The sequence below is a fragment of the Dufourea novaeangliae genome, unplaced genomic scaffold, assembly GCF_001272555.1.
Source record: "Dufourea novaeangliae isolate 0120121106 unplaced genomic scaffold, ASM127255v1 scaffold493, whole genome shotgun sequence".
NCBI classification, from domain to species: Eukaryota; Metazoa; Arthropoda; class Insecta; order Hymenoptera; family Halictidae; genus Dufourea; species Dufourea novaeangliae.
Window position 1 is genome coordinate 505,391 of NW_015374430.1, and position 23,467 is coordinate 528,857.

The 23,467-nt window shown below is 43.4% G+C and overlaps 6 protein-coding genes across 6 annotated transcripts in view; 4 read left to right on the top strand and 2 right to left on the bottom strand.

Moving 5' to 3' along the window:
- Nucleotides 1–5,145: 5,145 nt before the first annotated feature.
- Nucleotides 5,146–6,291, top strand: LOC107193056. Its single transcript, XM_015582438.1, has 5 exons — nucleotides 5,146–5,269; nucleotides 5,337–5,537; nucleotides 5,685–5,757; nucleotides 5,834–6,045; nucleotides 6,134–6,291. The coding sequence occupies exons 1-5, from the start codon at nucleotides 5,146–5,148 to the stop codon at nucleotides 6,289–6,291; spliced, it is 768 nt and encodes a 255-aa protein (XP_015437924.1).
- Nucleotides 6,292–6,342: 51 nt separating this feature from the next.
- On the bottom strand, nucleotides 6,343–8,370 carry LOC107193091 (ultraviolet-B receptor UVR8). The gene is made up of 7 exons (XM_015582478.1): nucleotides 8,340–8,370; nucleotides 7,543–7,788; nucleotides 7,286–7,476; nucleotides 7,086–7,215; nucleotides 6,880–7,006; nucleotides 6,625–6,799; nucleotides 6,343–6,553 (listed from the first exon to the last, which is right to left on the bottom strand). The coding sequence occupies exons 2-7, from the start codon at nucleotides 7,782–7,784 to the stop codon at nucleotides 6,384–6,386; spliced, it is 1,035 nt and encodes a 344-aa protein (XP_015437964.1). The 5' UTR covers nucleotides 7,785–7,788; nucleotides 8,340–8,370; the 3' UTR covers nucleotides 6,343–6,383.
- Nucleotides 8,371–8,556: 186 nt separating this feature from the next.
- On the top strand, nucleotides 8,557–9,323 carry LOC107193057 (ADP-ribosylation factor-like protein 3; the record flags this gene model as incomplete). The annotated part of the gene is made up of 4 exons (XM_015582439.1): nucleotides 8,557–8,694; nucleotides 8,770–8,901; nucleotides 8,975–9,211; nucleotides 9,282–9,323. Coding segments are annotated over 4 exons (549 nt in total), but the record flags the coding sequence as incomplete, so codon positions are not given.
- Nucleotides 9,324–9,371: 48 nt separating this feature from the next.
- LOC107193098 lies at nucleotides 9,372–12,001 on the bottom strand. The gene is made up of 5 exons (XM_015582486.1): nucleotides 11,816–12,001; nucleotides 10,756–11,492; nucleotides 10,486–10,687; nucleotides 10,201–10,419; nucleotides 9,372–10,118 (listed from the first exon to the last, which is right to left on the bottom strand). The coding sequence occupies exons 1-5, from the start codon at nucleotides 11,999–12,001 to the stop codon at nucleotides 10,038–10,040; spliced, it is 1,425 nt and encodes a 474-aa protein (XP_015437972.1). The 3' UTR covers nucleotides 9,372–10,037.
- Nucleotides 12,002–17,320: 5,319 nt separating this feature from the next.
- On the top strand, nucleotides 17,321–21,888 carry LOC107193058 (odorant receptor 22c-like). The gene is made up of 4 exons (XM_015582440.1): nucleotides 17,321–17,440; nucleotides 18,059–18,388; nucleotides 19,078–19,474; nucleotides 21,548–21,888. Exons 1-4 carry the CDS (start codon nucleotides 17,321–17,323, stop codon nucleotides 21,886–21,888), a joined length of 1,188 nt encoding a protein of 395 aa, XP_015437926.1.
- Nucleotides 21,889–22,718: 830 nt separating this feature from the next.
- LOC107193059 overlaps nucleotides 22,719–23,467 on the top strand; it is a 3,374-nt gene continuing 2,625 nt past the window's right edge. Inside the window, exon 1 of the mRNA XM_015582441.1 lies at nucleotides 22,719–22,856. Within this exon, the coding sequence (XP_015437927.1) occupies nucleotides 22,719–22,856 (138 nt within the window). The remainder of the gene's footprint in view (nucleotides 22,857–23,467) is intronic.

Genomic DNA, 23,467 nt, shown 5'->3' on the forward strand with positions numbered 1-23,467 from the left:
TATATATATATATATATCGAAAGGATTTCTATCCCACTGTTCGACGACAGGTTGACACGCCACGGAATCTCGATGCACACCGGCCATAAATGGCCGAAGTTTAAGCGGAGGTAGAAAAGACACACCTTGGGCATTCTTTTTGAATCGCGTCCGAGCGAATCGCGCTCGAGCGTATGAGATAGACGAACGCGGTCGCGAGTTATAACGTGGTTCGCAGCTTTGAAACATGTGATACGTCAGCCGGCAAGCTCGACTTCCGGTCACCTGCGTGGAACAGCATCCGAACGAAACAAAATACGAATAAATGTCTTTCAGGCGATGCCAGCGAAAGCTGCGAGAAATAGACCGAGTGAGAGAGAAACGATGGATGACGAACGCTAGCAGTGCCCGTAAGTCGATTCGCTGGTTGACGCATTTTTTAAAGATTCTTTGATGTAGGACGCTCTTTTGTTGAAGGTTGATTGTTGTCAAAATGGTTGTGAGGTTATACTATTTGAAATATGTTAAACGATATGCGACGCGACCGTTAGACGCCGATTTCCGAGAATGGAATATAGATTGACGAATCAGCAAAAACAAGATTCACCGAAACCGGTCACGATCGTCTTGGACGGTCGCGAGCATAGAGACGAAAATGGGAAAACGGGCGCTCCGTTCACGACGATCTTCTTAGACGTAATTTTTGTAAATCGATAACATTCCGTGTAACCAAGTCGCCGTTGCGTAGTGACTTATATACCTTTTTCTTACATTTTTCCTTTTTCTTTTTCCAAGTAGCCTACGCAAGCTACCAGTTAAGTATTTAGTGTATTTACATTTCGAAGAATCGAGCATGCTTTGAAATTTCGTTGGTCGCCTGGAGCGCGCGATTTCTCTGGAAAATAAAGGATTTCGTCTCGGAGGAAGCGTACAGTACAACTGGCATTACCCCGCGTACAGTCTGGTTCGAATTGCGTCGCGTTTTCGCGACGAGTCGACGACGTTTTCTTCCATCGATTCTCTTAGATTGCACGTTGCACGGATAAGAACCCGATTGTGGGGAAGTTTAGAAAGAGTAGAAAGAATAATGAAAAAATCAAAGGGCGAGTTTTTTCGATCGCGAAAACGTCGTCGACTCGTGGACACCGAACGAGCCGGGCTAACGGAAAGACATATGCGACTGATACAAAGCAGTATTTCGTGCGAGAAATTGTAAAGTAAAAGAATTCGCGTACCCTAGCCTTAATGAGAAAGATCAAATTAGGTTTAATTGCGGCGGTACCGCGCAGTGGTTACCGTCGTGGACGCGTCGAAATTATCACGATTGGCTGTAAAATGTTATCGTGGAAGATCAAGGGGCGAGACGAGGATGGCTGGAATAACGCCATCGCGCGATACGCGCGGTCCCTCTTCGCACGGTGATGTATCTAGTGAGAGTAATGTGTTATTAGGTAACTTAAGCGTGCGTCAGACTATAAAGAAGCAGAACGAAAATGCCAGTTGTAAAAAATGATTTTCCGTTTTTTTTTTTTTTTTTTTTTTTTTTTTTTTTTTTTTTTTTTTTTTTTTAATAAAATGGAACACGCGCACTTACTGGTTCGTGAGCGTGACGATAGAGAGAAGAAAAGTTTTTTGTTTCTCGGAACGAACGAGATGGGAAAAACGGAAAAACAAAGAAAACGCAAAGTCCGAAGGAAGCACGCGAGGAGAGAGCCCGCGAGTTTTGGATGATTGTCGTTGGATCATTGCTTTCCGCCGCGAGTAATGTCGGTATCGATAGATAGATACATATGAATTTGTATGAACTTTTTCGTTTTTCATTTTCTTTCGTGTTTCGTCGTTCGGACCGGCCGATTGGAACCGATCACACACGAATGTTCCACGGGCGTAGACACGATGCACCGTAGAACGAAGGTATTATTATTGCAACGGAAGACAATGCCGACGAAAGATCACGGAACAGAGAACGAACAAGGCAGAAGGCGATTCTAAATGGGCGAAATGAACATTGTATCATGTGTATACGCGATTACAAACATTTTTCGAGAAACGACAGCTTTACCGATAGTTAAACCAATAGTTTTTTCGCAACACAGGCACACAAGTAACGAATACCTACAAATACACACACACACACACAGGACACGTAAAAACACGCATATAATACATGTAAAGCGATCCATGCGACAACAAGATAAAAAAAAATAATGTATGAATATAACGTTTGCAGTTAGGTGGGACCAAAAACGACTTTATATCTCTATGTGCATATCCAAGCAACGTGTAATTTAATTAATGAATTAATTAATTATCCATTATTAATGACTAGGTAAAGAAAAAGATCCATTGATAGCGATCGAGGACGATGACGAATCATTAACCAATAATTAGATTATTAAGTTTGTTTATTTATACATTATTCTATGATATAATTATTATTATTATTATTAACTTTATTGCCTTTATTATTATTATTTTATTACAATGATTAATGCCGATGATAATATTATTATTATTATTTAAACAACGTTTTAAGACATGATTATTTAGATATCGAGTAGAACAGTACGTATCATTAATTATTAATTATTTTTAATTATTATTATTATTATTATTATTATTATTATTATTATTATTATGAGATATTTTGTTGTATTATTTTCAATAAAATCGATTGAAAATATTTAATTTCCTAGGTTTCACTTTTTATTTGCGCTTCGCCCAAAATTCTGGGTTGCTAAATGCCATTTTTCTTCTGCCTTTTGCGATCTCGATTACTTTCTTCGAACGAGGATCCTGTCGATCCATGTGGAAACGGGGAAGAAAGATTCGAAATCGCGACGCACTACCTAATTCCACCTTCTTCTTCTTCTAGTTGATTATTATTTATTTATGCTTGTTTTTCTTACCTTTCAGTTCGGTTTCAATTGGCTACGTCTGTATACGAATTTTCTCTCCGCGTTATACCTCCATCCGAGCACCCTCCCCTCTCTTACGCTCCTTTCTCTTCTCTCTGTGCGTCTCTCTCCTTTCTCCCTCTTATTCTCACGTATCCACGGATGATTTTTCGTGACACGGGAAGAACAGGAGAAGACGGAACGAACGGTTGACACAGGCACTGTCGCACACGCGTGTAAACACTAATCGAAGACAGAACCAAAAGAAAGAAAAAAAACAAAAATTAAAAAAAGAAACAGAGACGGGAAACGCGAAAACGAAAAACGAAAAATGCAAAAATGCAAAACGAACGAAAGAAGGAAAGGAACCGGAAAGTAACGCTGAAAGCGAAGAGGTCCAAGGGAAATTGATCGCTATTAGCGAAACGTGATTCGATGATCGTCGTAGCGACGAGGTAACAAGGTGGAAAACCGAAGACTTTTTTAGATTACGATGAAACGAGGAGAAACGCGTGGAAGCAAAACATACAAAAGACAAAAATATAAATAAACGTACATAAACATGAACAAATACGGTAAACAACAGCAACCAGCAAACGAAACAGCAGAGAAAACAATGAAAAAAAAAATCGTAAACAGAGAGAGAAACAAAAAATGGAAATAGTTGTAAAAGCTACACATACGTACACACACACAAACATACACACACACACACACCATACGCGTACACACATACACACAAAAATGTACTAAGTAAGTTCATACTGCGTATTGCCTTTCTGACTTCGGTGTGAAAATATATAAATAAACAAAAAAAAAATGTCAGTCACGCCGGGACTCGGGGATTTTCGAGAGATTCGTATAACATTATAACCTTTTAATAAAATCCCAAAGGGGTGGGGGTGGGTGGGGGGCGCACGGTATGTCGCGTTTCCCGTTTCCAACCGACGGATCCTCTCCGTACGTTTTTGCCCGAGAGGAATATGGAACAGAGAAAGAGATCGAAAATCAAGGAACACACGAGATACGTGTCCGGCCACGACGTCGGCCGTTACCGTGAAAGATACTTTTTCCAACGACGACCCTCGTATGGGCGTGCTTCCTTCCCTCTTCGATCTCTTCCTCGAGAACGATCGTGGCCGTCGATCAAGCACCGATGTCGTCACCCCCGATCTGTGAATTTACAAAAATGTGAAACGAGAACCGCGACGCAGAACACGTCGCCCGTAAAACGGAAGGAAACTTCTCTGTTTTTTTCTTTATCTTCTTCGTCGTCACTTTTCCGCGGAAAAGTTGTCCCCGCGAAGCAACGAAAATCCCCGCGTCCCCGCCGGCTGTGTCTGTTTCATGTTTTTCAATATTTGTAATTTATCGATAAAATTATTAAACAAAGGTATCGATACATAACAGTCTAAAGTGTGCGCTACTCTACATAATATTATTATATATAAAGTATAAAAGTATACATTATATATATATATTATATATATATACATATATATTATATATGAAGAAGTATAATATATATATTATACACACATTGGGATTGGTGAGAATATACGGTTTTTTCGCTTTGGAGTGTTATTTTCTGAAAATATTGAACAAAATATGGAAAAAAAAAATTAAAAAATAAAACCAATGAATAAAAAACAAAAAAAAAACAAACGTACATGAACGAACCGTTCCTCTGTGATTATCTTTCATTGCGTCGCCACTGTGTTCTTTTTTTCTTTTCAGTCGCGACCAGCGACTCCTCGAATCAGCTCGATTCGAACAACCAAAATCGGCGGGCCACCGATTTTTCTTTCGATCGTCTTTCAGTCTCTGTCGAAACACGCGAACTCGCGGAAACCAGAGATGTTCAATTCAAGAAACAATTCGTCGGCCGGAAACGAAAGCGATCGATCGAACGAAGTTGAAAACGAGGTTGAGCCCCTCGATCAGTTGAATTCCCTTTCCGTCGCGTGTGCTCTCTCGGTGCATTCAAAGTTCACCCGAAATTTTAGCAGACCGAAGAAGATGCAGCCGATCGACCAGAAGTTTCCGGCGAATCCGACCGAAAGTTCTTGCGCACCATTCCCCCTAAATTCAAGAGCTTGCGCGGCTCAACGATCAGAATCGAGGCCGAGGAACCTGCGGAGCTCATCGAGTTAGCATTTCCACCGGGTTGGAATTCGAAACAATCGTATCGAAACGCGTCGCGAGAATTCTCGTCTGTCTCTGTAGATCGTTGGGAAATGTTCTGGGCGTTACCGATTATAAGACCAACATGGCGTCCTTTTGGTTCTTGGACACGTTGGCGTTACATGTTCACCGGCAGAAAAAGACTCTGGACCATTATTACTTGAGTGTCTTGATCAGCTGGCTCGCTGGAGAAATGACACTGATTCGAGGTAACTAGGTTTAATTCGTTTAAAATATTTGATTTTCTACCTTAAATTTGCTGCCGTTCATCGACAGATAAGAAGCACTCGCGCGAAGAATTTTTCAGAGAGTTGAAACATATGTTTCTCTTGGCAAGTAACAAGATCGCCGAAGAGAATCGGTTACCTTATTGGGATGAAATCGAGTTGGCCGGAAGTACGGAAGAAACTGACATGGAGAACGAGGGCAATCGTCCGGCAAACGATAGAGATTCAACTGCAAAGTATGTTGTACAAAGTTTGATTAAAATTACTTTTGTCGAAATTTTGGTACGAATTTTTAATTAATTTTATTTGCAACTTTCAAGCAGTTTTCCAAGCAGACCAACCAGAGAACCGCGGAATAACGAGAATAAGGAGGCTTCACCGAATGATGGAAATGGAGGGGTCGACGTATTCTTCAGCAGCCTAGATCCGCTTTTCGTCTTAGATATCGTGATCCGATCTACCTACGACATGTAAGTTTATTCCGTTACTGATCCCAATGAATCGGCCCTCGACGGGAAAGGCATAAAAATCATTTTCGTCGCGCAGGTACGCTAACGAGTTACGTTACTACCTCGTCTATGCAGTTTTCGTGGAACCGATAGAGGTGCAATCTTATCAGCTGCCGTTCAACCTTCGAACGCCACGTCCGGTAAAACTCGGGGAATCGGAGTCGATGCCTTTTAATATGCGACTTTACCAGAAATTCAGTGCTATGAGACCGACGGAAGGATCCAAGAAAATGGCGAAAAAGACGAAAGGTATGACGACGTGTTTTTGAAATTAATTCTTTTATCTCGATAATCTTATTGTACATGTAACAAAATTTGGTGAATTTCAATTTTGCAGGGAAAGGGAAGAAAACAGGTCGACACGAAGTGCCAGAGACTCCTATACATTCGCCCACCGATGAGGAAAACTTGGCGAACAAACGACAATTTATTCTGCCGCTGATAGAAGCAAACGAGGCGGTGCAAATGTTTGAAATGCTCAAAGACGACGTTTAATATTAACTGACAACCTCTAATCCGCTCGTTTTTCCTTTTGGATTTTATTAATTTTTAGCTACAAAGATCGGTATCTAAAGAAAATTCGTGCATCAATACGTTACAAGCACAGTACCCCATTCGCGGCAGCTGAAATCTTTAATGCTCGAGGTGCTTATAGGAATTTGGAGCTTGACAAACTTGGGAGAGCTTGGGAGAGCCTCTCTGGATTGTCCTAACTGTCCGTATTTGTTACATCCGCAACCCCAAAATGTACAGTCATCTGTTGAAAAGGCAAATTTATGAAAAATATTTTCTGCCCTTTGTAATGTTTTAACGATTGGAAACACGTACCCATTACGCATACAGTGAACGTATTTCCGCATTCGACTTTCTTCACGAGTATTTCTAGGCTTTCGTTTCGATCGTCTGTAAAATCTACCAAACTGGGCACAGCCACTACTTTGCTATCCATGCCAGACAGACCTAACTCTCCATACGTGTTCCATCCCCATGTATACAGGTCACCCTACGATTTCAAAATGTTTTCTCGAAAAGACTGCCTCCTTTTTCCTATTTATCATACTTCGTTTTATCCAGAATACTAACTTGATCTGTAACCACGGCGCTGTGCCAACCCATTGCCGAAATCTGTACGACTTTAAGACCGGCCAGAGCCTCGACGAGCTTAGGGCTGTCGCAGTCTTCTAAATCATTGTGTCCCAGCTGTCCACGCCTGTTTTATACAAATCATTCTTTTTGCTGTAAAAAATAGCGTAACGATTCGAGGCACTCATTTCACAAACCATACGTACGTTCCCATCCCCATCGAATAAACATCACCGTTTTCTGCTAATAGGATAGTGTGATCGAAGCCACAAGCAATGTCTACAAATTTTATCCTTTTTGGCATTTCGACCAATGTAGGAACATTGAAAACACGACCTGAAGCAACAACGCGATAAGTACAGAAACTTTGTTGCCTAACAGATCTCCGGTACTTCTAAGCATGTACCTAAGTTAGTAAGGACCACGGTACATCCTCCTTGCAGAATTTTAACAGGATATTCACTTGCTGAATCATCATTGCTTGGAAGAAAATTGATCACCTTTTTCCAAGAATTTTCATAGATTTTGTATCGCCATAATTCATTGCTACTCGATAAAATTACTATGCTCTCTGTCCCAATTGCAGCTATTTTACAACTAGAAAAGACAATGGACCTTGTAATGGACTACTTTCTGTACAACAGTTTATGTTAGACATTGTACCTATCCAATGGGTTTGCTGGTATCTGTATCAATTGAATATTAGAATCCTTGCGTGTACTGCTATCCCCAACCTTCTTACAAATATATAATTCCCTTCCCTTCCAAAGGAGAAAATAACTCCATCCTATTTGAAAATCAGTAATTCCAGCAAATGGAATTTCAGTGAAAGTATCCACAGCAAAGACATCTTCGTTGCTCGAAAACAATGTACTTGTATTGAATCCGGCATAATAAAGCAACATGTTTCTAACAATGAAAATAAATTATTTCTATGAGACTATGGTTCAGCTACTTTATCAAACACTATGTAGACATAGGATCGACAACCCAACAAACTTATTAATAAAGAAACAGATTTCCTTGACTGTACTTTCAAAGTAACTACATTTGTATACATGCAGCAAGGTAGCAAACTATCTATACCTAATTCGTTGTTTGTACGTAAATACTGTGTTATGTTATTGGTCAGACAGCACAGGTGTAGGATCTGTTTCCTTAGCTACGAAGGAAACAACACAACAAACTCGGTGGACGATAACCAAGCAAGCAACGTATCGTGGTTAACTGTCACCACGTTTTACTTCCCGTTTAATATAGAACAAACGAAATATGGTAACAATTCAAAGATAATTGATCATTTTAACGTGCACCAAACAATCCATTATGCACCCGTTTTCACCGTTTGAAAGCTATCTCAAAGAACGAGACACGTATAACATAACCTGTCAATAGCTGCACTCTCGAGATACAATGAGATTTACTTTGTCAAGACGCATTCCATTAACTAAAAGACGTACGATCAAAGCATCAATTGTTCTCTTATCGAAAATCAATCACTGATATTCATGGCTTAACAAACTACACTTAAAATACAGTAACGTGACAAGACGTCATTTTCCATGCAAAGATGCACGAACAATTTCGTCTGCTACACTGAAAACCGCGCGTAATTTGAATCGGTACACCCTGCGCCCATTTTACAGTCGATATTTACAACCCCTATTTAATCAATAACGATCACAGGGATTGTTGGCGATCTTAAAGAAATTACGTTCGAATCCGGACAAAGAATTACGTCTGCTTCTTCTGGGGCTTGACAATGCTGGAAAAACTACGATACTAAAGTCGTTGGCCAGCGAGGATATCACACAGGTATAGTGTTCCCGACAATATTTTAAAACGCATTTTCTTCTACTCTACAAATTCTAAACCGATTTAATGTTAAAGGTAACGCCAACGCAGGGCTTCAACATAAAAAGTGTGCAAAGCGAAGGCTTCAAATTGAACGTCTGGGACATCGGCGGTGCACGAAAAATTCGTCCATACTGGCGAAACTACTTCGAAAATACGGACGTTCTCGTAAGTAGGGACTCGAGCAGGTTCTGCCCCGGAGAAATACGTTAATAATTCGTACTTTTCTGTTATCGCGAAGATATACGTTGTGGACAGTGCTGACATAAAGAGACTAGAGGAAACGGGGCAAGAATTATCCGAGCTTTTACTCGAGGAGAAACTACGGGCTGTTCCGTTGTTGGTGTACGCGAACAAACAGGATCTCGGACAGGCTGTGACCGCGGCCGAAATCGCGGAAGGTCTTGGACTGCATAACATTAAGGATCGAGACTGGCAGATCCAGTCGTGTATCGCGACTGAGGGAAAAGGTGTCAAGGTACGTTAACGGTAATTTAACGACACCATTGAACAGATTTAAAATTCACGTGGAATCGTCCAATTGCCAGGAGGGTCTCGAGTGGGCGTGCAAAAACATCAAGAGGAAGTAATGACGGAGGAGAAAGAAAAAAGGACCGCCTGTGTGCGTGTGTGTGTCCACGGTGAACGCTGCAGAATCAGGACGTGACCCGTTCGCCGATGTATTCCTGTACATCCGTCATACGTTTTATTTGGCTTTTATCTAATATTTACAGGAGCTGTTGGTTGACAGATTGTGCTGTTAACGAATTCGATGGTGTACGCGCGCGAGCGCGATTAAACCGGCCGTCGGACCTTCCGTGGCCCCTGAAGAACGTGGTCTGTCTCTCTGTGGGCGTCGACGACAAGAAAGAAACGTGCCTCCTCGGACACGTTCTGTTCTCGTCGGAATAGAACTTTTATAGACATCTTTAGAGAAAATAAATTAACGAGGCGGAGGATAAAGAGAGAAAAATAAATTGTTCCGAGAGAATTGAACGCCTAGTTATTCGGCTACACCCACGACACATTTTTCGTATTTACACAACGAAGAAACGAAGGGTATTGAGACGCGACGTACCCTCCGATTCGTCGATTTTTCGTCGCGAATCGAGCCTCCTAATAAGATAGATCAGTTAACGTTCTTATCACGATACATTCCCGCGACGAGCAATAAGTATTTTATAACCGATAAACGTTGCCGTTGATCGCGAAACGCTACCATTCCTATTCCTTCCCCGTACTTTTGACTTCGACGAAACCGAATGTCTCTCTCTTTCTCTCTCACATGCGCACTTATTTAGAGATCAAAGTTCACTGTGAGTGCTCTCCGTGGTGACTCGGATTTCCTCCTCGTGGAACTCCGTGCACGCGGCCGGATATTTTTGCTGAAAATTTGATAGTATTGGTTAAACGATTAAACGATCGTGGATGCATTATACGATGCTTTAGTTAAAACGGTTCACTCACGATGCATCTGCTGTGCTCGGTGATAGCCCCGTAGAGGGTCCAGAAACTGGTTCCCAGCTTGTTGCTAACAGCCCAAGCGGCTGGGTAGCTTGTCGCCTTCAATATACCACTTCTCAAAGGCGACTGTTCCTTATCCTGTTCGTTCATCTCGTTTATGGTGCATAGGATCTGGCTGGCGCATTGCGGCCTCTTGATCGACCATTTGTACGCTCGATAAGACTATAAAACGACCCGTTTCACGTTAGACACCGATCACCTCCTCGAATCACGCGTCTCGTTATTTACCTTAAGCATGGGATCGACGATATCGTGGTTGATCACGTCGCTTAGTCGATTGCTGATCTCCCTGGCGTTCACTCGGGACATTATGAATCCCTTCTCCGACGCCAAGGCGATTAGCTCCTGGATGTACGCCACCGCTGGTCTGATGTACTGTGAACTGTCGACCTGCATTCCCACGTGTCTCTTCGCAACCGCGTCGACCAACCTGTGAACAGTTTTCGGAATACAATCGTCTGACTTGTATATTATCTTCCCGTCCGTCGTGATCTTTACCTGGAAAGGCTCTCCACCGGTCTCATCGCGTCGAACATGGCCGACTTCGGGAAGCCCTGCGACTTTAGGAAACTGTTCCCTACAAACTGGGCTGTGTTCAAGTAACGCTGCTGGATCTGCGGATCGGACACATGGGAGATCCACTCGCCGACGTAGTTCGTCAACGCTCGGATCCATCGTCGACGTAGGGACGGGTTCTCGAAGCTGTCCAGCATTTTCTCGTACTGTAAACGTCCATTCGGGTCGGACATCTGGCCGACGAATTGCGCGAGACCGCTGTTCTTCCACAATGTCTGGCCCAGTTCCGAGTTACTGAAGTGATCCCACATCACGTGCAGATGCTCCAGGACAGGTGGCATGTACCAAGAGTGTCCGGAATGATCATGCGGTTTTCTGGGGTGACCGTCGACCTCATTAGCCCCGTTGCCAAGATTCTGCAGCAGCATCGGCAACAGGCCCATCATGAAGTCGCTGTTCCCGGAGTTTTGGCCGAACAGCATGCTTCCTATATTCAGCAGACCCTCAAAGTCCAGGCTGGACTCTTCCTGTTTCTCGACGTCCCTGGCGACTCGGTTCTGACTGTCCTTGTTCGTGTTCACCATGCTGTCCAGAACCGATCCGATTATCGAATAGTCCATTCCCTGGCGGTTCTCATTGCCCTCGAACAAAGCTCCGATGCCCGAGATGATCTGTCCAATCCCGTCCACGTTCGTTTTCCCTCCGAACATATCGTTCCCCTGTATCAGAGAAACAGTTGTACAACCCACGAGCACATTTAGCTTCCACTAGGGGGAAAAAAGTGGCGTAGGGCCCCTATCACTTGGTATCGGGAATTACTGAAATTTATGTGAAATTGACATACGGTATTGCATTTATTTCAGTACTTGGAGTAAATTCACCAAGTGCTAGAAGACCCTTCTCCAACGCCAATTTTTCCCCTAGTGGAAGAAAAGTCTCCTACCACTTGATAAATTTACTTCAAGTACTGAAATAAATGTTAAACCGAATGTCAATTTGGCAACATACCCATACGCTACTTTTTTCTCTATTGTTACACTACCTGTTTCCCCGTGTCAGGCTGCACGAACGCGCTGGCCAAGCCCTGAAGTCCGTTCATACTGTCCTTGTTCGCGAAGAAGCTTTTCGCCGCCTCCAGAAACACCGCCGAAGCATCTTCCTCCACGTGTTTCTCGCAGTTCGCCAAACCAACCAGAAGCAACAGGATGCACGTCCTCGGCAACAACATTTTTTCTCCTCGCTCGAATTCCACTGTTCTCTGCCACGGAACAACCCTGAAGAAACCGATACAAAATTACATGAAGAAAGGATTGATTTGCGGCGCCCAGTTATCCTAGAATCGTGGAATTCGTTTGTGTCCGAGGGGTCCCAAAGGCAGGAAAGACGACGGGGAGTCGTTGACCTTCAGCCGGATCCTGATTCTGGTCGAGTTATTTTAGGAAGGCGCAGCGTCTTCGAGGTCGTGAGCGACACACCGGAAACGTTTCGGCTCGTGGTCAATCCGATATACCGTTGCTCTCTCTCTCTCTCTCTCTCTCTCCTTCCGCGTAACGAAAGACAATCGCCTCTACGACGCGTCGTTATTACGCGAACACTGTCTCTGCCAACGATCGAGGGCCGAGCACCTCACACATCTAGCCTGGATTCTACTAAACACGATGGTTTTCGAAGACAAGAAATTACCTACGAAGAAATCTTTCGAACAGAATAATGGAAGGGGTTCATCCTCCCTTTCGAACATCATTCATAAACGGGAGTTTAACCCTTTAACGCCCGGACCCTTAAATCGTTATTTGAAAATTATGAGATTCATATATAGGCTGTTCCAAAATAATTGCAAGTCCTTGAAATGAGTGATTCTTGGGGTAATGTGAAACAACTTTTTCCTTGGCGAGAAAATTCTCCGAGGCACCAAATTCTCAGACATGTGACAACGACATTAAACTGAATTTAGCAAACATGTACATTATTCGTTATCTTTGAATCGACGTGAAATATTATTTCGCTGGTATTAACACTTAATATATAAAATAAATGTAACACTTGTCACAAGAATAGAATTTCTTTCCTATCTGGGAAAATATTAACAATAAAGTAATTCTTGAGAGTGAAGTAGTAAAAGTAATCATACAACAAGGGGTTAAGAATGTCCTGTATAATTTTCAACTAAATTTGTACTCATTAAAAATGTCCATGAGCCACTTTAAAGTGTAAATCATCCGGCCTTGAGATTCCGGTTCAATCGGGTCGCGAGGTATCGGTGAACGGTCCTCCGTGTCGTGGTAACGCGGGAGGAAGGCGTCGTGAATGGGGAAAGAAGGGGTCGAACAATCGGAGCGGGGTATTCTAACGAGCAATTCCAGTACCGTAAACCGCATGAAATTGACATTCTCGAGTCGGAGGAGCGATTCGGGGTAACGGTACACCGGCCAGTTACTCATCGTTCCTCCGACGCGCCAAACCTTGCCGAACCCGCGTCGATTGACAGAGGGCACCGACTGGATTCCATTCGTGGCACAAGGGTAGGGGCACCTTCCCGATCGTGGTCGAAATTGAAATCAAGCATCAGTGTGCGCGTTGTCCCGGTTTCGACCGGATCCACGTGGCCTGCGTTCTCCATCCAGTCCCGAAACATCGAGGCCCAACGAGCAGCGAAAATTCAAGCTGGTCGACCTGAATATCAGCGACGTAACAAGAATCGAGGCGACCCCGTTCCGCCCCGTTTGTACATTATCAATTTCGCGCGTTAACACGGAAAGTGCAAGACGAGTTGTTCGAAAGGGAAAGCGTGGTAAAACACTCGGGGACCTTCGTTTGTCCGTTTCCAAGGTCGGTCAAACGTCGATACGATTTTATGATCGAAGAGCACTGTGCACGTGCCGATGACACATCGCCATATGTTCAATTTTGCCGCGAGGCATAGTGGGAACGCAGCTTAATCGATTTAAAACATCGAAGTACTTTTCCTTGTATATTTTCATTCGTTATTCGAAACCCTTTATCTAAGTATGACAAATGTGCCGATCTCCAATTATTCATAGATTTTACTGGACAACGCGTACCGTTGCCGAATGAACGACCCCCTAATCGAGTACAACCCGATGAAAACAGAATGAGGAATCTTGTTAGGCCATTCAAAAATTCGCTGGCCTGCGGATAGCGTCCCAGGCACTTTGCTGCGTAATTAAAGAAGCTCGTTAGACACGGTCAGAGTAACTTCGTACACGCCGGCTGAACGCAATTTGCCGTCCCGTGTCAGTTAGTTTGAAAAACGGCTGCCGCGCTGTGTGCTTCACCTCCGTTCGTCCGTAGATGCGTCTTTACCAAGTATGCGGATTTCGTCGAGTATAGTACCGCAGAGTCATCGGACATTCCTGTGATTCGGTGAAAGGCAGCGACCCACGGGTGTAGGAACGAGAAGGAACACACGAAAAAATGGACACGCGTTCGTTCCGACCGGGTATACATTATACATATATGTATCTGTTTGGTGACTCGTCCGTCGATAATTAGTCTTCGTCAGTCGTGTTCGGTTTTCCATTATCGTTCCACCAGGCGAGATAACGCCTCTAATTGTGCTGGTCACAACGATTACGGTTCTTTTTTTGCAACGCGAATTTGGCGTTCCTCGATACCGGGTAATTCTTCACGAAACGATCACAGAACAGACGGGAATTATGTTAATTCGCAATTTCTTTCCAATGATCGGCAAGCCAGCGAACGATTACTAGGTTAAGAAAATGGTACCTGGTAATTATACCCACACAATGTATACAACGTATAGAGTTGCATTAAATATAAATTTATCGGTATTCGGACAACGAACAGCCTTGAATGTTTGCCTGCTATTTATATTTGGAATATAAATAAGTGAACGAATTTTGACAAGATTGTACAGGACGGTTAAACGGTGCCCGTTACTTCGTTCGCCTAACAGCCTCGTTAATTCGAGGGCAGAGAGGATCTCCAGGACGTTTCGGCGGCCGATTCGACCCAAAAGCACGGACCGTTTCGCGAGGCAAACGCGAATCCGTGAAACAGGTTATGAAAATCCGCGTGGCCGCAACAACGGTAATCGCAATCAACTAGAGCGTGTTCGATAGTGTTTTCCAACGTGAATACGATCATTGAAGCCTGAAACACACACACACACACACACACACACACACACACACACACACACACACCGATACCGATGCGCATCGCGCGCTTTGGATACGTTCGAACCGTTGTTCGTCGGCACATCCACGCGATCCGTGTTCACCGATCCATCAAGTACGTTTACGACTATCACGATTCAGAATCCAAACGAAGAAAGGTTCCTTCCAAATTCCCACACGAGGAAACACTGAAAAATCGAACGGAAGTAACTGTTCGTTTCAAATCAACACGAATGTGTACACTCATACAGAATTTCCTGCCGATTTCGATTGCCAAAAATCTCTCCTGTATACGTGTACCGATCGTTCCAAGAGAACGGATTCCACAAGACGAACAGAAAAGTCTAGATCCTATTCAACAGACACGACGAACACGAGAGAGACAGCTGCCGGAGAGACAAAAACGATCTGAATACAATAGGGACACGAGACGAAGGGGGAAAGAAATACGAATTTCCGGTCTACGTGGTGCACAACTTACCTCGTAGTACACTGGCGATATATCGGGGTGCAAGATTAATTCCTGGCGGGGGAGGGAGGGGTGTTACTCGACGGGCGTTATCGAAGAACTCGCGGAACAAAACCCGAGGAGGAACGTTCCCGTTGGTCTCGTAGAACCGTGGGCACCTGACGCAGCGATGGTTGTGGCGTGACTGCCGTCGAAGGTAGCCCGTCGAACGGTACTTACCTACCTGAGCAGGTAGGCACCAGGCTACGAGCCGTGGAACTGCTTGTACAACACCGTGCACCGCTTGCAGCTCCTACGAAGCTCGACACGTTCCTACGACACGAATACAATCAAAGATTTTCGAGAGGCTGTGTACATTACACGGCCGTTTTATTCCCTCCCCCGCCCCCTCCCTCCCTTCGTTGAATGGAAAAGCGGATTCGCTCGTAGAAACCAACCCGTCTTCTCGAGCCAGCCGACTCTTATACGTTCTCAAGTACGCATCGTGTAACCTGTTTCCAGAAGGATTCGTCGAAAAGTCGTAGGACTCGGCCTGGTATAAATCGGATGACTCCCGTAAGAAATTCCAAAAACGGCAATATCTCAAATGAATCTAACCCGTTTATCGTGATCTCACTCGATCGAACTGTCAACGAAAAGAAAGAAAAAAAATAATAACCGGCTTGTGGATGGTCGTATATGAAGATCGGCACTTTCGGTGGGCTAAACCCCGCAGGCCTGTTAGCAGTCGTCGACCCCGTCGATGGAATTGGGGAATCACGCGTCAAAACCGGGGGCACACCACGACGTCCCGTTTTAATACGAAACCACCAAGGTCGCGGCGAACGGCCGAGCTATGCCGTACCTGGGGAGCACAACGAAACGATTTGTTGAACCGGTTCGGATACGGTGGGCCGTGTGCCAGGATTTAAGCGTCCGATGACCAACGCACGCTGGCATTCGTCCGAGTTAACTTAACCCCACGGATCATCCGTGGCGCAGGTGTTCTCCGGGGAGAGAGCCTCTCGATTTTCCCTGCCAGCAGAAACGTTCGAGGGAGAAAAAAAGGAACAGAAAAAAGTATAGTTCGCCACGAGATGAAACACCGTTACGAGATCGGTACTCGTTACTTCGATCCACGTTTTGCTCGATGAACCTTCGATCACTGACGAGATATAAGACCTTTCATCTTATGGGAGTTGGTGGCCCACCTGAAACTGTAATACCGACACCTTAAATAGCCTGTGATTTTAGCGACCTCTACGTTATGAGAACGGTGAATCTGCGGTGGTTAGTGACACTAAAATGGAAATGGGCAACGTCGTCCCAGAAAAGTGGGCCGAAAAAATTCATTGGATGAAATGTCTATTCCTATACCTTGTCTGTGCTTCGATGATTGGACGCCGATAAAACGGTGGAATTTCACAGTGATGGAGAGGTTTCCAAGGTCGAATAAACCTCGTTTTTTCCCGTGGTGCCATCGATTCCGCGTGTTTTCAACAACTCCCCGATCGCCACAAGTCAGTCTTATGATTTCGTTCAGCGTTTCGTCAATATTTAACCACGTTCCACGCTTAAGGACACGTACGATGCAGCACCAGCTGACGCTACGGGTTGCACAACCTTTGCGCGTAAGCCTTTCTTTCTGCAACATTTCTTTCTTTTCGGCGCAACTCTTTATTATATTTTTATTCGTATGAAAATACAGAGCGTCATAGGCGGCCGTTGCGCGACTCGAGCGCCGGCTGGCTGTGTCCATCTGAATAAAAGATCAAAGGGGAAAAAGACAGCACGTAAGTGGGCGTCAGCGTTCCGCGACTTCTCCTTTGCCTTCGCGATTAATCATACATTGAGGAAGGATTGGGGATAAAGCAGAAGACGGTGTTCTTTCCCGAGGGACGAACGTGTTTCTATCGACTTCGAGAATTCGACGAAAATTATGGAAGAGAGACTCGTGTTTTCGGAGAGGGTGCTACGATTGTTGGGCGTTTGGCCATTGTGCGGTAACGATATCATGAGAACGTCCCTTGGCCGATGGTGTTTCGCCATGTTGACGCAAGTAAGTGTCGGGTAGTTGCTCGTCGTTTCGCCATCGACAGATCTGTACACTTACGATTAACCCTCCGTAGGCAAACATAATTTTTTTCATATTTCGTAGGCAACCTGGGTGATTTATGTCCAAGGCTAACTTCATTACTGTTTTAGGTTTTCAAAAAATCCGACGAAAATTCTGAGACATTTATCGAAGTCTCTACTAGATTATACAAAATCGTTCCTTAAGTCAAATGTTCGAAACTTTTGTCGCGTTTGGTCTCGTATCTGGCTGGGACTCCACTTAACGTTTATACTTTTTATCAAATTAAAACCTAAGTTTGCATACTTTGGTCTTAATCTTTAGTTTTATTTGATCGTTAATATATCTTCTTTATGAAAATATCATTCTTTTGTAACAAAATAAGAAATGATTAAAAGAAATGTTTACAACGTTTCTTTTTCAATAATTTTATCGTCGACCTTGCAATCTTTTAGTAACAATCGGAAAGTTGATGCTTTCAGGAGTGTTCTGTTAAATTTCCATCTAAATGTATAATTATTAAAAACGTGCGTCAGCCACCTTAAGCATATCGATGTCCACCGAAGATCGAGAAGATCCTGCAGCAATCGTTTCCGTAATTAGATCAGTACTATCTGCAGTCTGTCCATGGAGGTGTATCGGCATTGTCTCGACATGGACGACACGATGGACGCTTTTGTGATGGACCTCTCCTCCGTCATTTGCCTGTCGAAGGTACTGATACTGCGATACAATTGGAAGCATACCTATTCTCTGGTGAACACGATCGCGGAAGACTGGTCCACCGTCGAGGATTCCCGTCATCGACGGATAATGGCCGAGTACCGTGAGAAAGGACGATTCGTTTCCTCGACGATGCTGTACTTGGGCTACGCCTCCGGACTATCCTTCGTTGTCAAGGCTTTGCCGATCCACGATCTCCTGCCATTTCAGGTTTAATCGTACCGATCTCTGAACACAGGACCACGAAACGTGATCACCTTAGAATATTCCACTGCTAGCTGTTCGATCATTTTTTTGCATGTATAACCATCAGTACAGACGTCATAAATATTTCGACACCATTTTGAACATCGTTTTAATTAAAGTAAATGATATTTTCTTAATGCTTCTTCGGTTTACAAGAAAAAAAATTATTTCTGATTATGCTTGCGGAATTAGTTCCAATATCCGTTAAAAGAAGGGTGTAAAAAAATTATACGTTTGTCTGCATGGGCATAGCCAGGGGGTCAGAGGGGCACTTGCTCTGCCCTAGAAAACAAAATTTGAATTTTGCCCCTCCCTTCCAGAAAGAAGAGAAATTAATATCCCCCCGACTGATAACCCGACTACGCCCTTGTTCATCTATACAATAAACTGAAGGTGACCTTGAAAGCTCTGCAAAAAAAAAAAAAAGGGTTGACAAGAAATTCGTTACGATCATCATAAAGCTCTTGAATCATGTTATACTATCTAAAAAAATGCTTGTTATACTATCTAAAAAAACAGCTACCAGTGGAATAATTTAAACTGATCACGTTTCGTGGTCCACTCTGTATCACGAGTCCCCGTGTTCCATTTGTAGCCTAGTGCCCCTATGAGACGAGATCCCGAACGATCGCTAACCGGCTCGTTTCGTTCAGATGTTGGAAAATTCGGAAAACTCGACAGGCCGAGTCGGCCAGTCCCCGAAGAAAAACTATTTCATGGCTACCTACTGCGTGTTCGGGCCTCAGCCCTTCACTCGACGGGCTTTCGTGCTGGTCGTGCAAGCGGTGTGCATATTCGTGAACGCGATCGGCCATTGCGGGAACGACGGTTTCTTCTTCAGCTTGACGATGCATCTGTGCGGTCAGTTCGAGGTGCTCAAGATGAACCTCGGTGAAATCGAGATCGGGAAGGCCGGTCATCGCAGGAGAATGGGCATGCTCGTGAAACGGCACTGTCGGCTGATCTTGCTCGCGGACGATCTCGAGAAGAGCTTTAACATGGTCATGCTGGTGCAGCTGCTGATGAGCCTGTTGCTGCTTTGCGTCGAAGGTAAAAATCGACTGTCTGGACGCCCGCCCGAGTGAACGGCGAGCTTCCTTTCGTTTCATCGGTCAGTTTTCATCGGATTCGAACGATTCCGCGATGGCAATGGATAAATTAACGTACGGTTCCAATTTATAATTACGCAGAAATCAAAAAAAGCAATTAGTTGAAATATTTTTATATTTCTTCGAATATATTAAAAATAATTTTTATTTAAATGGTAACCAGATATTAATATACGAAGAAATTTTTCAAAGATGACGCGAATAAAAAATATGGATTTTTAATTATTCTGGTTACAAATAAATATTATAAATGATCAAAATTTTGTTCGGTTACTAATAACAATTATTGGCGACGGAAATTGGTTTTGGTTGCACGTAACTATTATCGATGACGAAGAATTTTTTATTTTGATAACCATTATTGATGACTGGAATTCTTTTTTGGTTACGCGGTAACCAATATGTATGACGAGGGTTTTGTTTTGATTACTTCCGATTAATTTTATTAACCTATCTATCAGCGACGCAAAATGAATTATAGAATTTATATATTTCAAGTTAAAATATAGATACGTTGATAAGAATAACGTTAATAAAAGTTGACGATGGTCGAAAACAACCAAAATAAAATTCTCGTCATGGATATTGGTTACCGCGTAACCAAAAGAAATATTCCTGTCGTCAATAATAGTTATCGGTAACCATAGGCGTAGCCAGGGCAGGCAGGAGGACTTTTCACTGAACGGAAAATAGTGACATTTGCCCCACCCTACAAGAAAAAAAAATTTGGATTTTACCCCCTTCCCTTTCCAGAGTTACAAAATTTTTTCGTAATATTTATTATTACGGTATAATCTGAAACATGACCAACAGCTTCTATTAACGAAACGCATACATTTTCAACGATTTATAACTTTAAACACAAAATAAAGCATGTCCGACTACGTACAGCTTTTTTCACTGTGGTAGTCTGTGTGTTAATATTTTTGCCCCCTGACTGATAATCCTGGCTACGTCCATGTCGATAACCAAAATAGAATTCTCGTCATCGATAATGGTTACGTGCAACCAAAAACAATTTCCGTCAGAATTGTGATTGGTAACGAAAAAAAATTTTGATCATTTATAATGGTTAATCATAACAAATATAACTTTCGTAGGCAATAATTGTTATTCGTGACCAAAATCATTTGCACAAAGATATTAACTCTAATACAATCACGTTATAACAGTTAAGGTTTCTGCAGTAATTAGACCCCAGCGTGCAGATAGTATTCGACCCTGTTCCTTTTCCTGCTTATCTTCGCGCAGATGTCCCGAATACCAACCCAATGTACGTAAACTTTTCCTTGCCTCACCTATAAAATTGACATTACCAGTCCCCCACGGTATATCCTGTAAAAAAATGAAACTAAATAAAATTAGAATACCGCAACGCTTAATTTTGCACGGTTACTTAGATGCACTATTCTTCAAAGCGAATTTAGTCGATTGTTATTATACATAACGGCCTTCGATTGCACTCGCGAACCCGATACCGTCTAATTACACCACTGCTCGTTATTTATCGGCCCGTAGTTTCGTAAACACGTCGACACATTGTGCGTATAGCTGCTTCAAAGATATAGCGTTAGCCATAAACGGGACCGAATCCTTAAACCATTAGTACTCGATCAGGGGCCCAATATGTCCCGTCGCATTCAGGGTTGTACGCCACTTTCAGCTATGGGGTTCCAAGGAATAAAACGAAAAAGACTGGAATATTTAAAAGAAATTTACGTTTTCGTATTCATCAAGAATAAATTCCCAGAAGTATTTCAGATCTGAAATTAGGACGCTATAAAACCTTGTTTAATTACGTTAATACGCAAAAACCGATCACAAATTGACGTCGTACACCCCTGAACGACAAAAGATCATCGAACGATAGGATTAAACTATCGAAACATATATACGTTAGGGTCGGTCAGGTTTATGTCTAACGCTATATCTTTGAAGCAGCTATAATCGTCCTTCGCCATTGTCGTGTTGCGCCTGGACCGTTCTAACGCGTCTATTGTCCCGCGAACACCAGATTTCATGGTGCTGGTCTACCTGAACTCGATGGACAACGTGGCCGTTCTGAAATGCCTGGTGATCATCGTCACGTTGCTCACCCAGTTGTACGTTTACACGTACGCCGGCCACGTTCTGGAGTCCCGAACCGAGGAGATCTCGTACGCTGCCTACGATTCGCCCTGGTACCGTTCACGTGGACACGCAGCGAGGGATCTAGCGTTGATAATCAACCGTGGAAACTCACCGTATCGTATCACAGCCGGGAGATTCGTGTCGATGAATCTGGTCACGTTCAAGGAAATATTAAAAGCGTCCGTCTCCTATATGTCCGTTCTAAAAGTGATGATGGACACGTGAACGTCGAAGACAGCTCGGTGGTCGATTAGATTTCCACTCTTTCGTTTTCCTTCGAAGTACCACCTGAAAAAATGATTCTTCGAAAACATTCTCGTTCGCATCCATTACACAAATGTCATTTTCATTCACCGAACTTTTGTCTCTGTGTACGTGTATCAATACGATTAACGCTGTATTTACTTTCCTACGACGTAATAAACACGATACTACGAAGAAACAAAGGAAACGAGGAACCGTTCCTCCCTCTGCATCGTGCGGGCAACTTATCATCCAACTGATAAGTTCTAGCTACCTGCATAATACCAAATGAATAAGGAATAAAACATTCGCGTCCATTTGCTGGCCTCTAGAGTAATCATTCGCAATTTAGACCCATCGGAATATGGTATTCTAGGTCCGGAAGACCGATAATACAACTATCCATTCGCCATAGTCAAAGTATCTACTCTTCGCATTTCCTAGGAGAATTTTCAATGAAAATTGAATGCTCTTTGTAAACACCACCCCTCGACGTTCTTCCATGACCGTTTTCGTAACCAGTACGCGTGTGCCAACGTAGGAACGCGACAAGGAAAACACGTACGAACGAAATAAGACCAAAGATGTCCACGATCCGATACCACTCTTTCTCTCTGACCCATAGTTTTCTTTCTTGGTAACGCGCAGCTGACGCGTGTTTGCCCGACAACAGCCGGTCAAGCGATTACAGGTGAATAAAACATAAACCGAAATACACGGTGCCGCGTGGCACGCGAACAGAAGACGAAGATGACGCGACTGGTAGCGGAGAACGGTCCTCTCCGACGTCTCCTCGAGCATCCATCGCGAAAATGAAGACCCCAACGAACAAGGACTTCGATTACGCGATGACCCCGATTAAAGTGCTCTCGTGGCCCGTGGGCACTTGGCCACTTCAAACGTACAACTTCGTTTCGGGTCTTCGGTGTGCCATCTCTATCGTCCTTTTGGTATGAGACACTTCAGACATTATTCGAACGCTTCGGAGGATGACGGGTGTCGGAGCATCCTTGCTTAACACTAGGTTTACGGGACGCGTCATTTTGACGCATTCTGAATTTTACAAGGAAAATGACCGAAACCCTTTACATTTCTCTCCTGTCATTTATGCTGACTTTTATTGTTTTAACGAGACAAATATATATCCCAATTCATTTTCTTCTAAGCCTTTTAATCTCGGAATTCTCTATGTGGTATACCTATCTCTACGGGTGTCGACAATTTGACGCGATCGTAACTTGAATAGGTATTAATCCTAGTAAACGAGCTCGATTCATGAAAGCATTACTTCAGCAATAAATATGAACGAAAATATAACAAAAAAAAAACGATGTCAATTTGACGCGTGTCCGTAGAGATAGGTATACAAGAAATGTCGGTAAACCTAGTGCTAAGCATATGGTAGTGTTGTTAAAATGAGCCTCGAGTCTTGAGCTTTAACAGCTCGAGTCGCGGTTCAAACCCTAAAGGCTCGAACCCTCAAGGTTCGAAGCTTGAGTCGTGAAAGCTCGAGTCTTTAACGCTCGAGCCTTTAAGCTTGAAGGCTCGAGTCGTATAAATT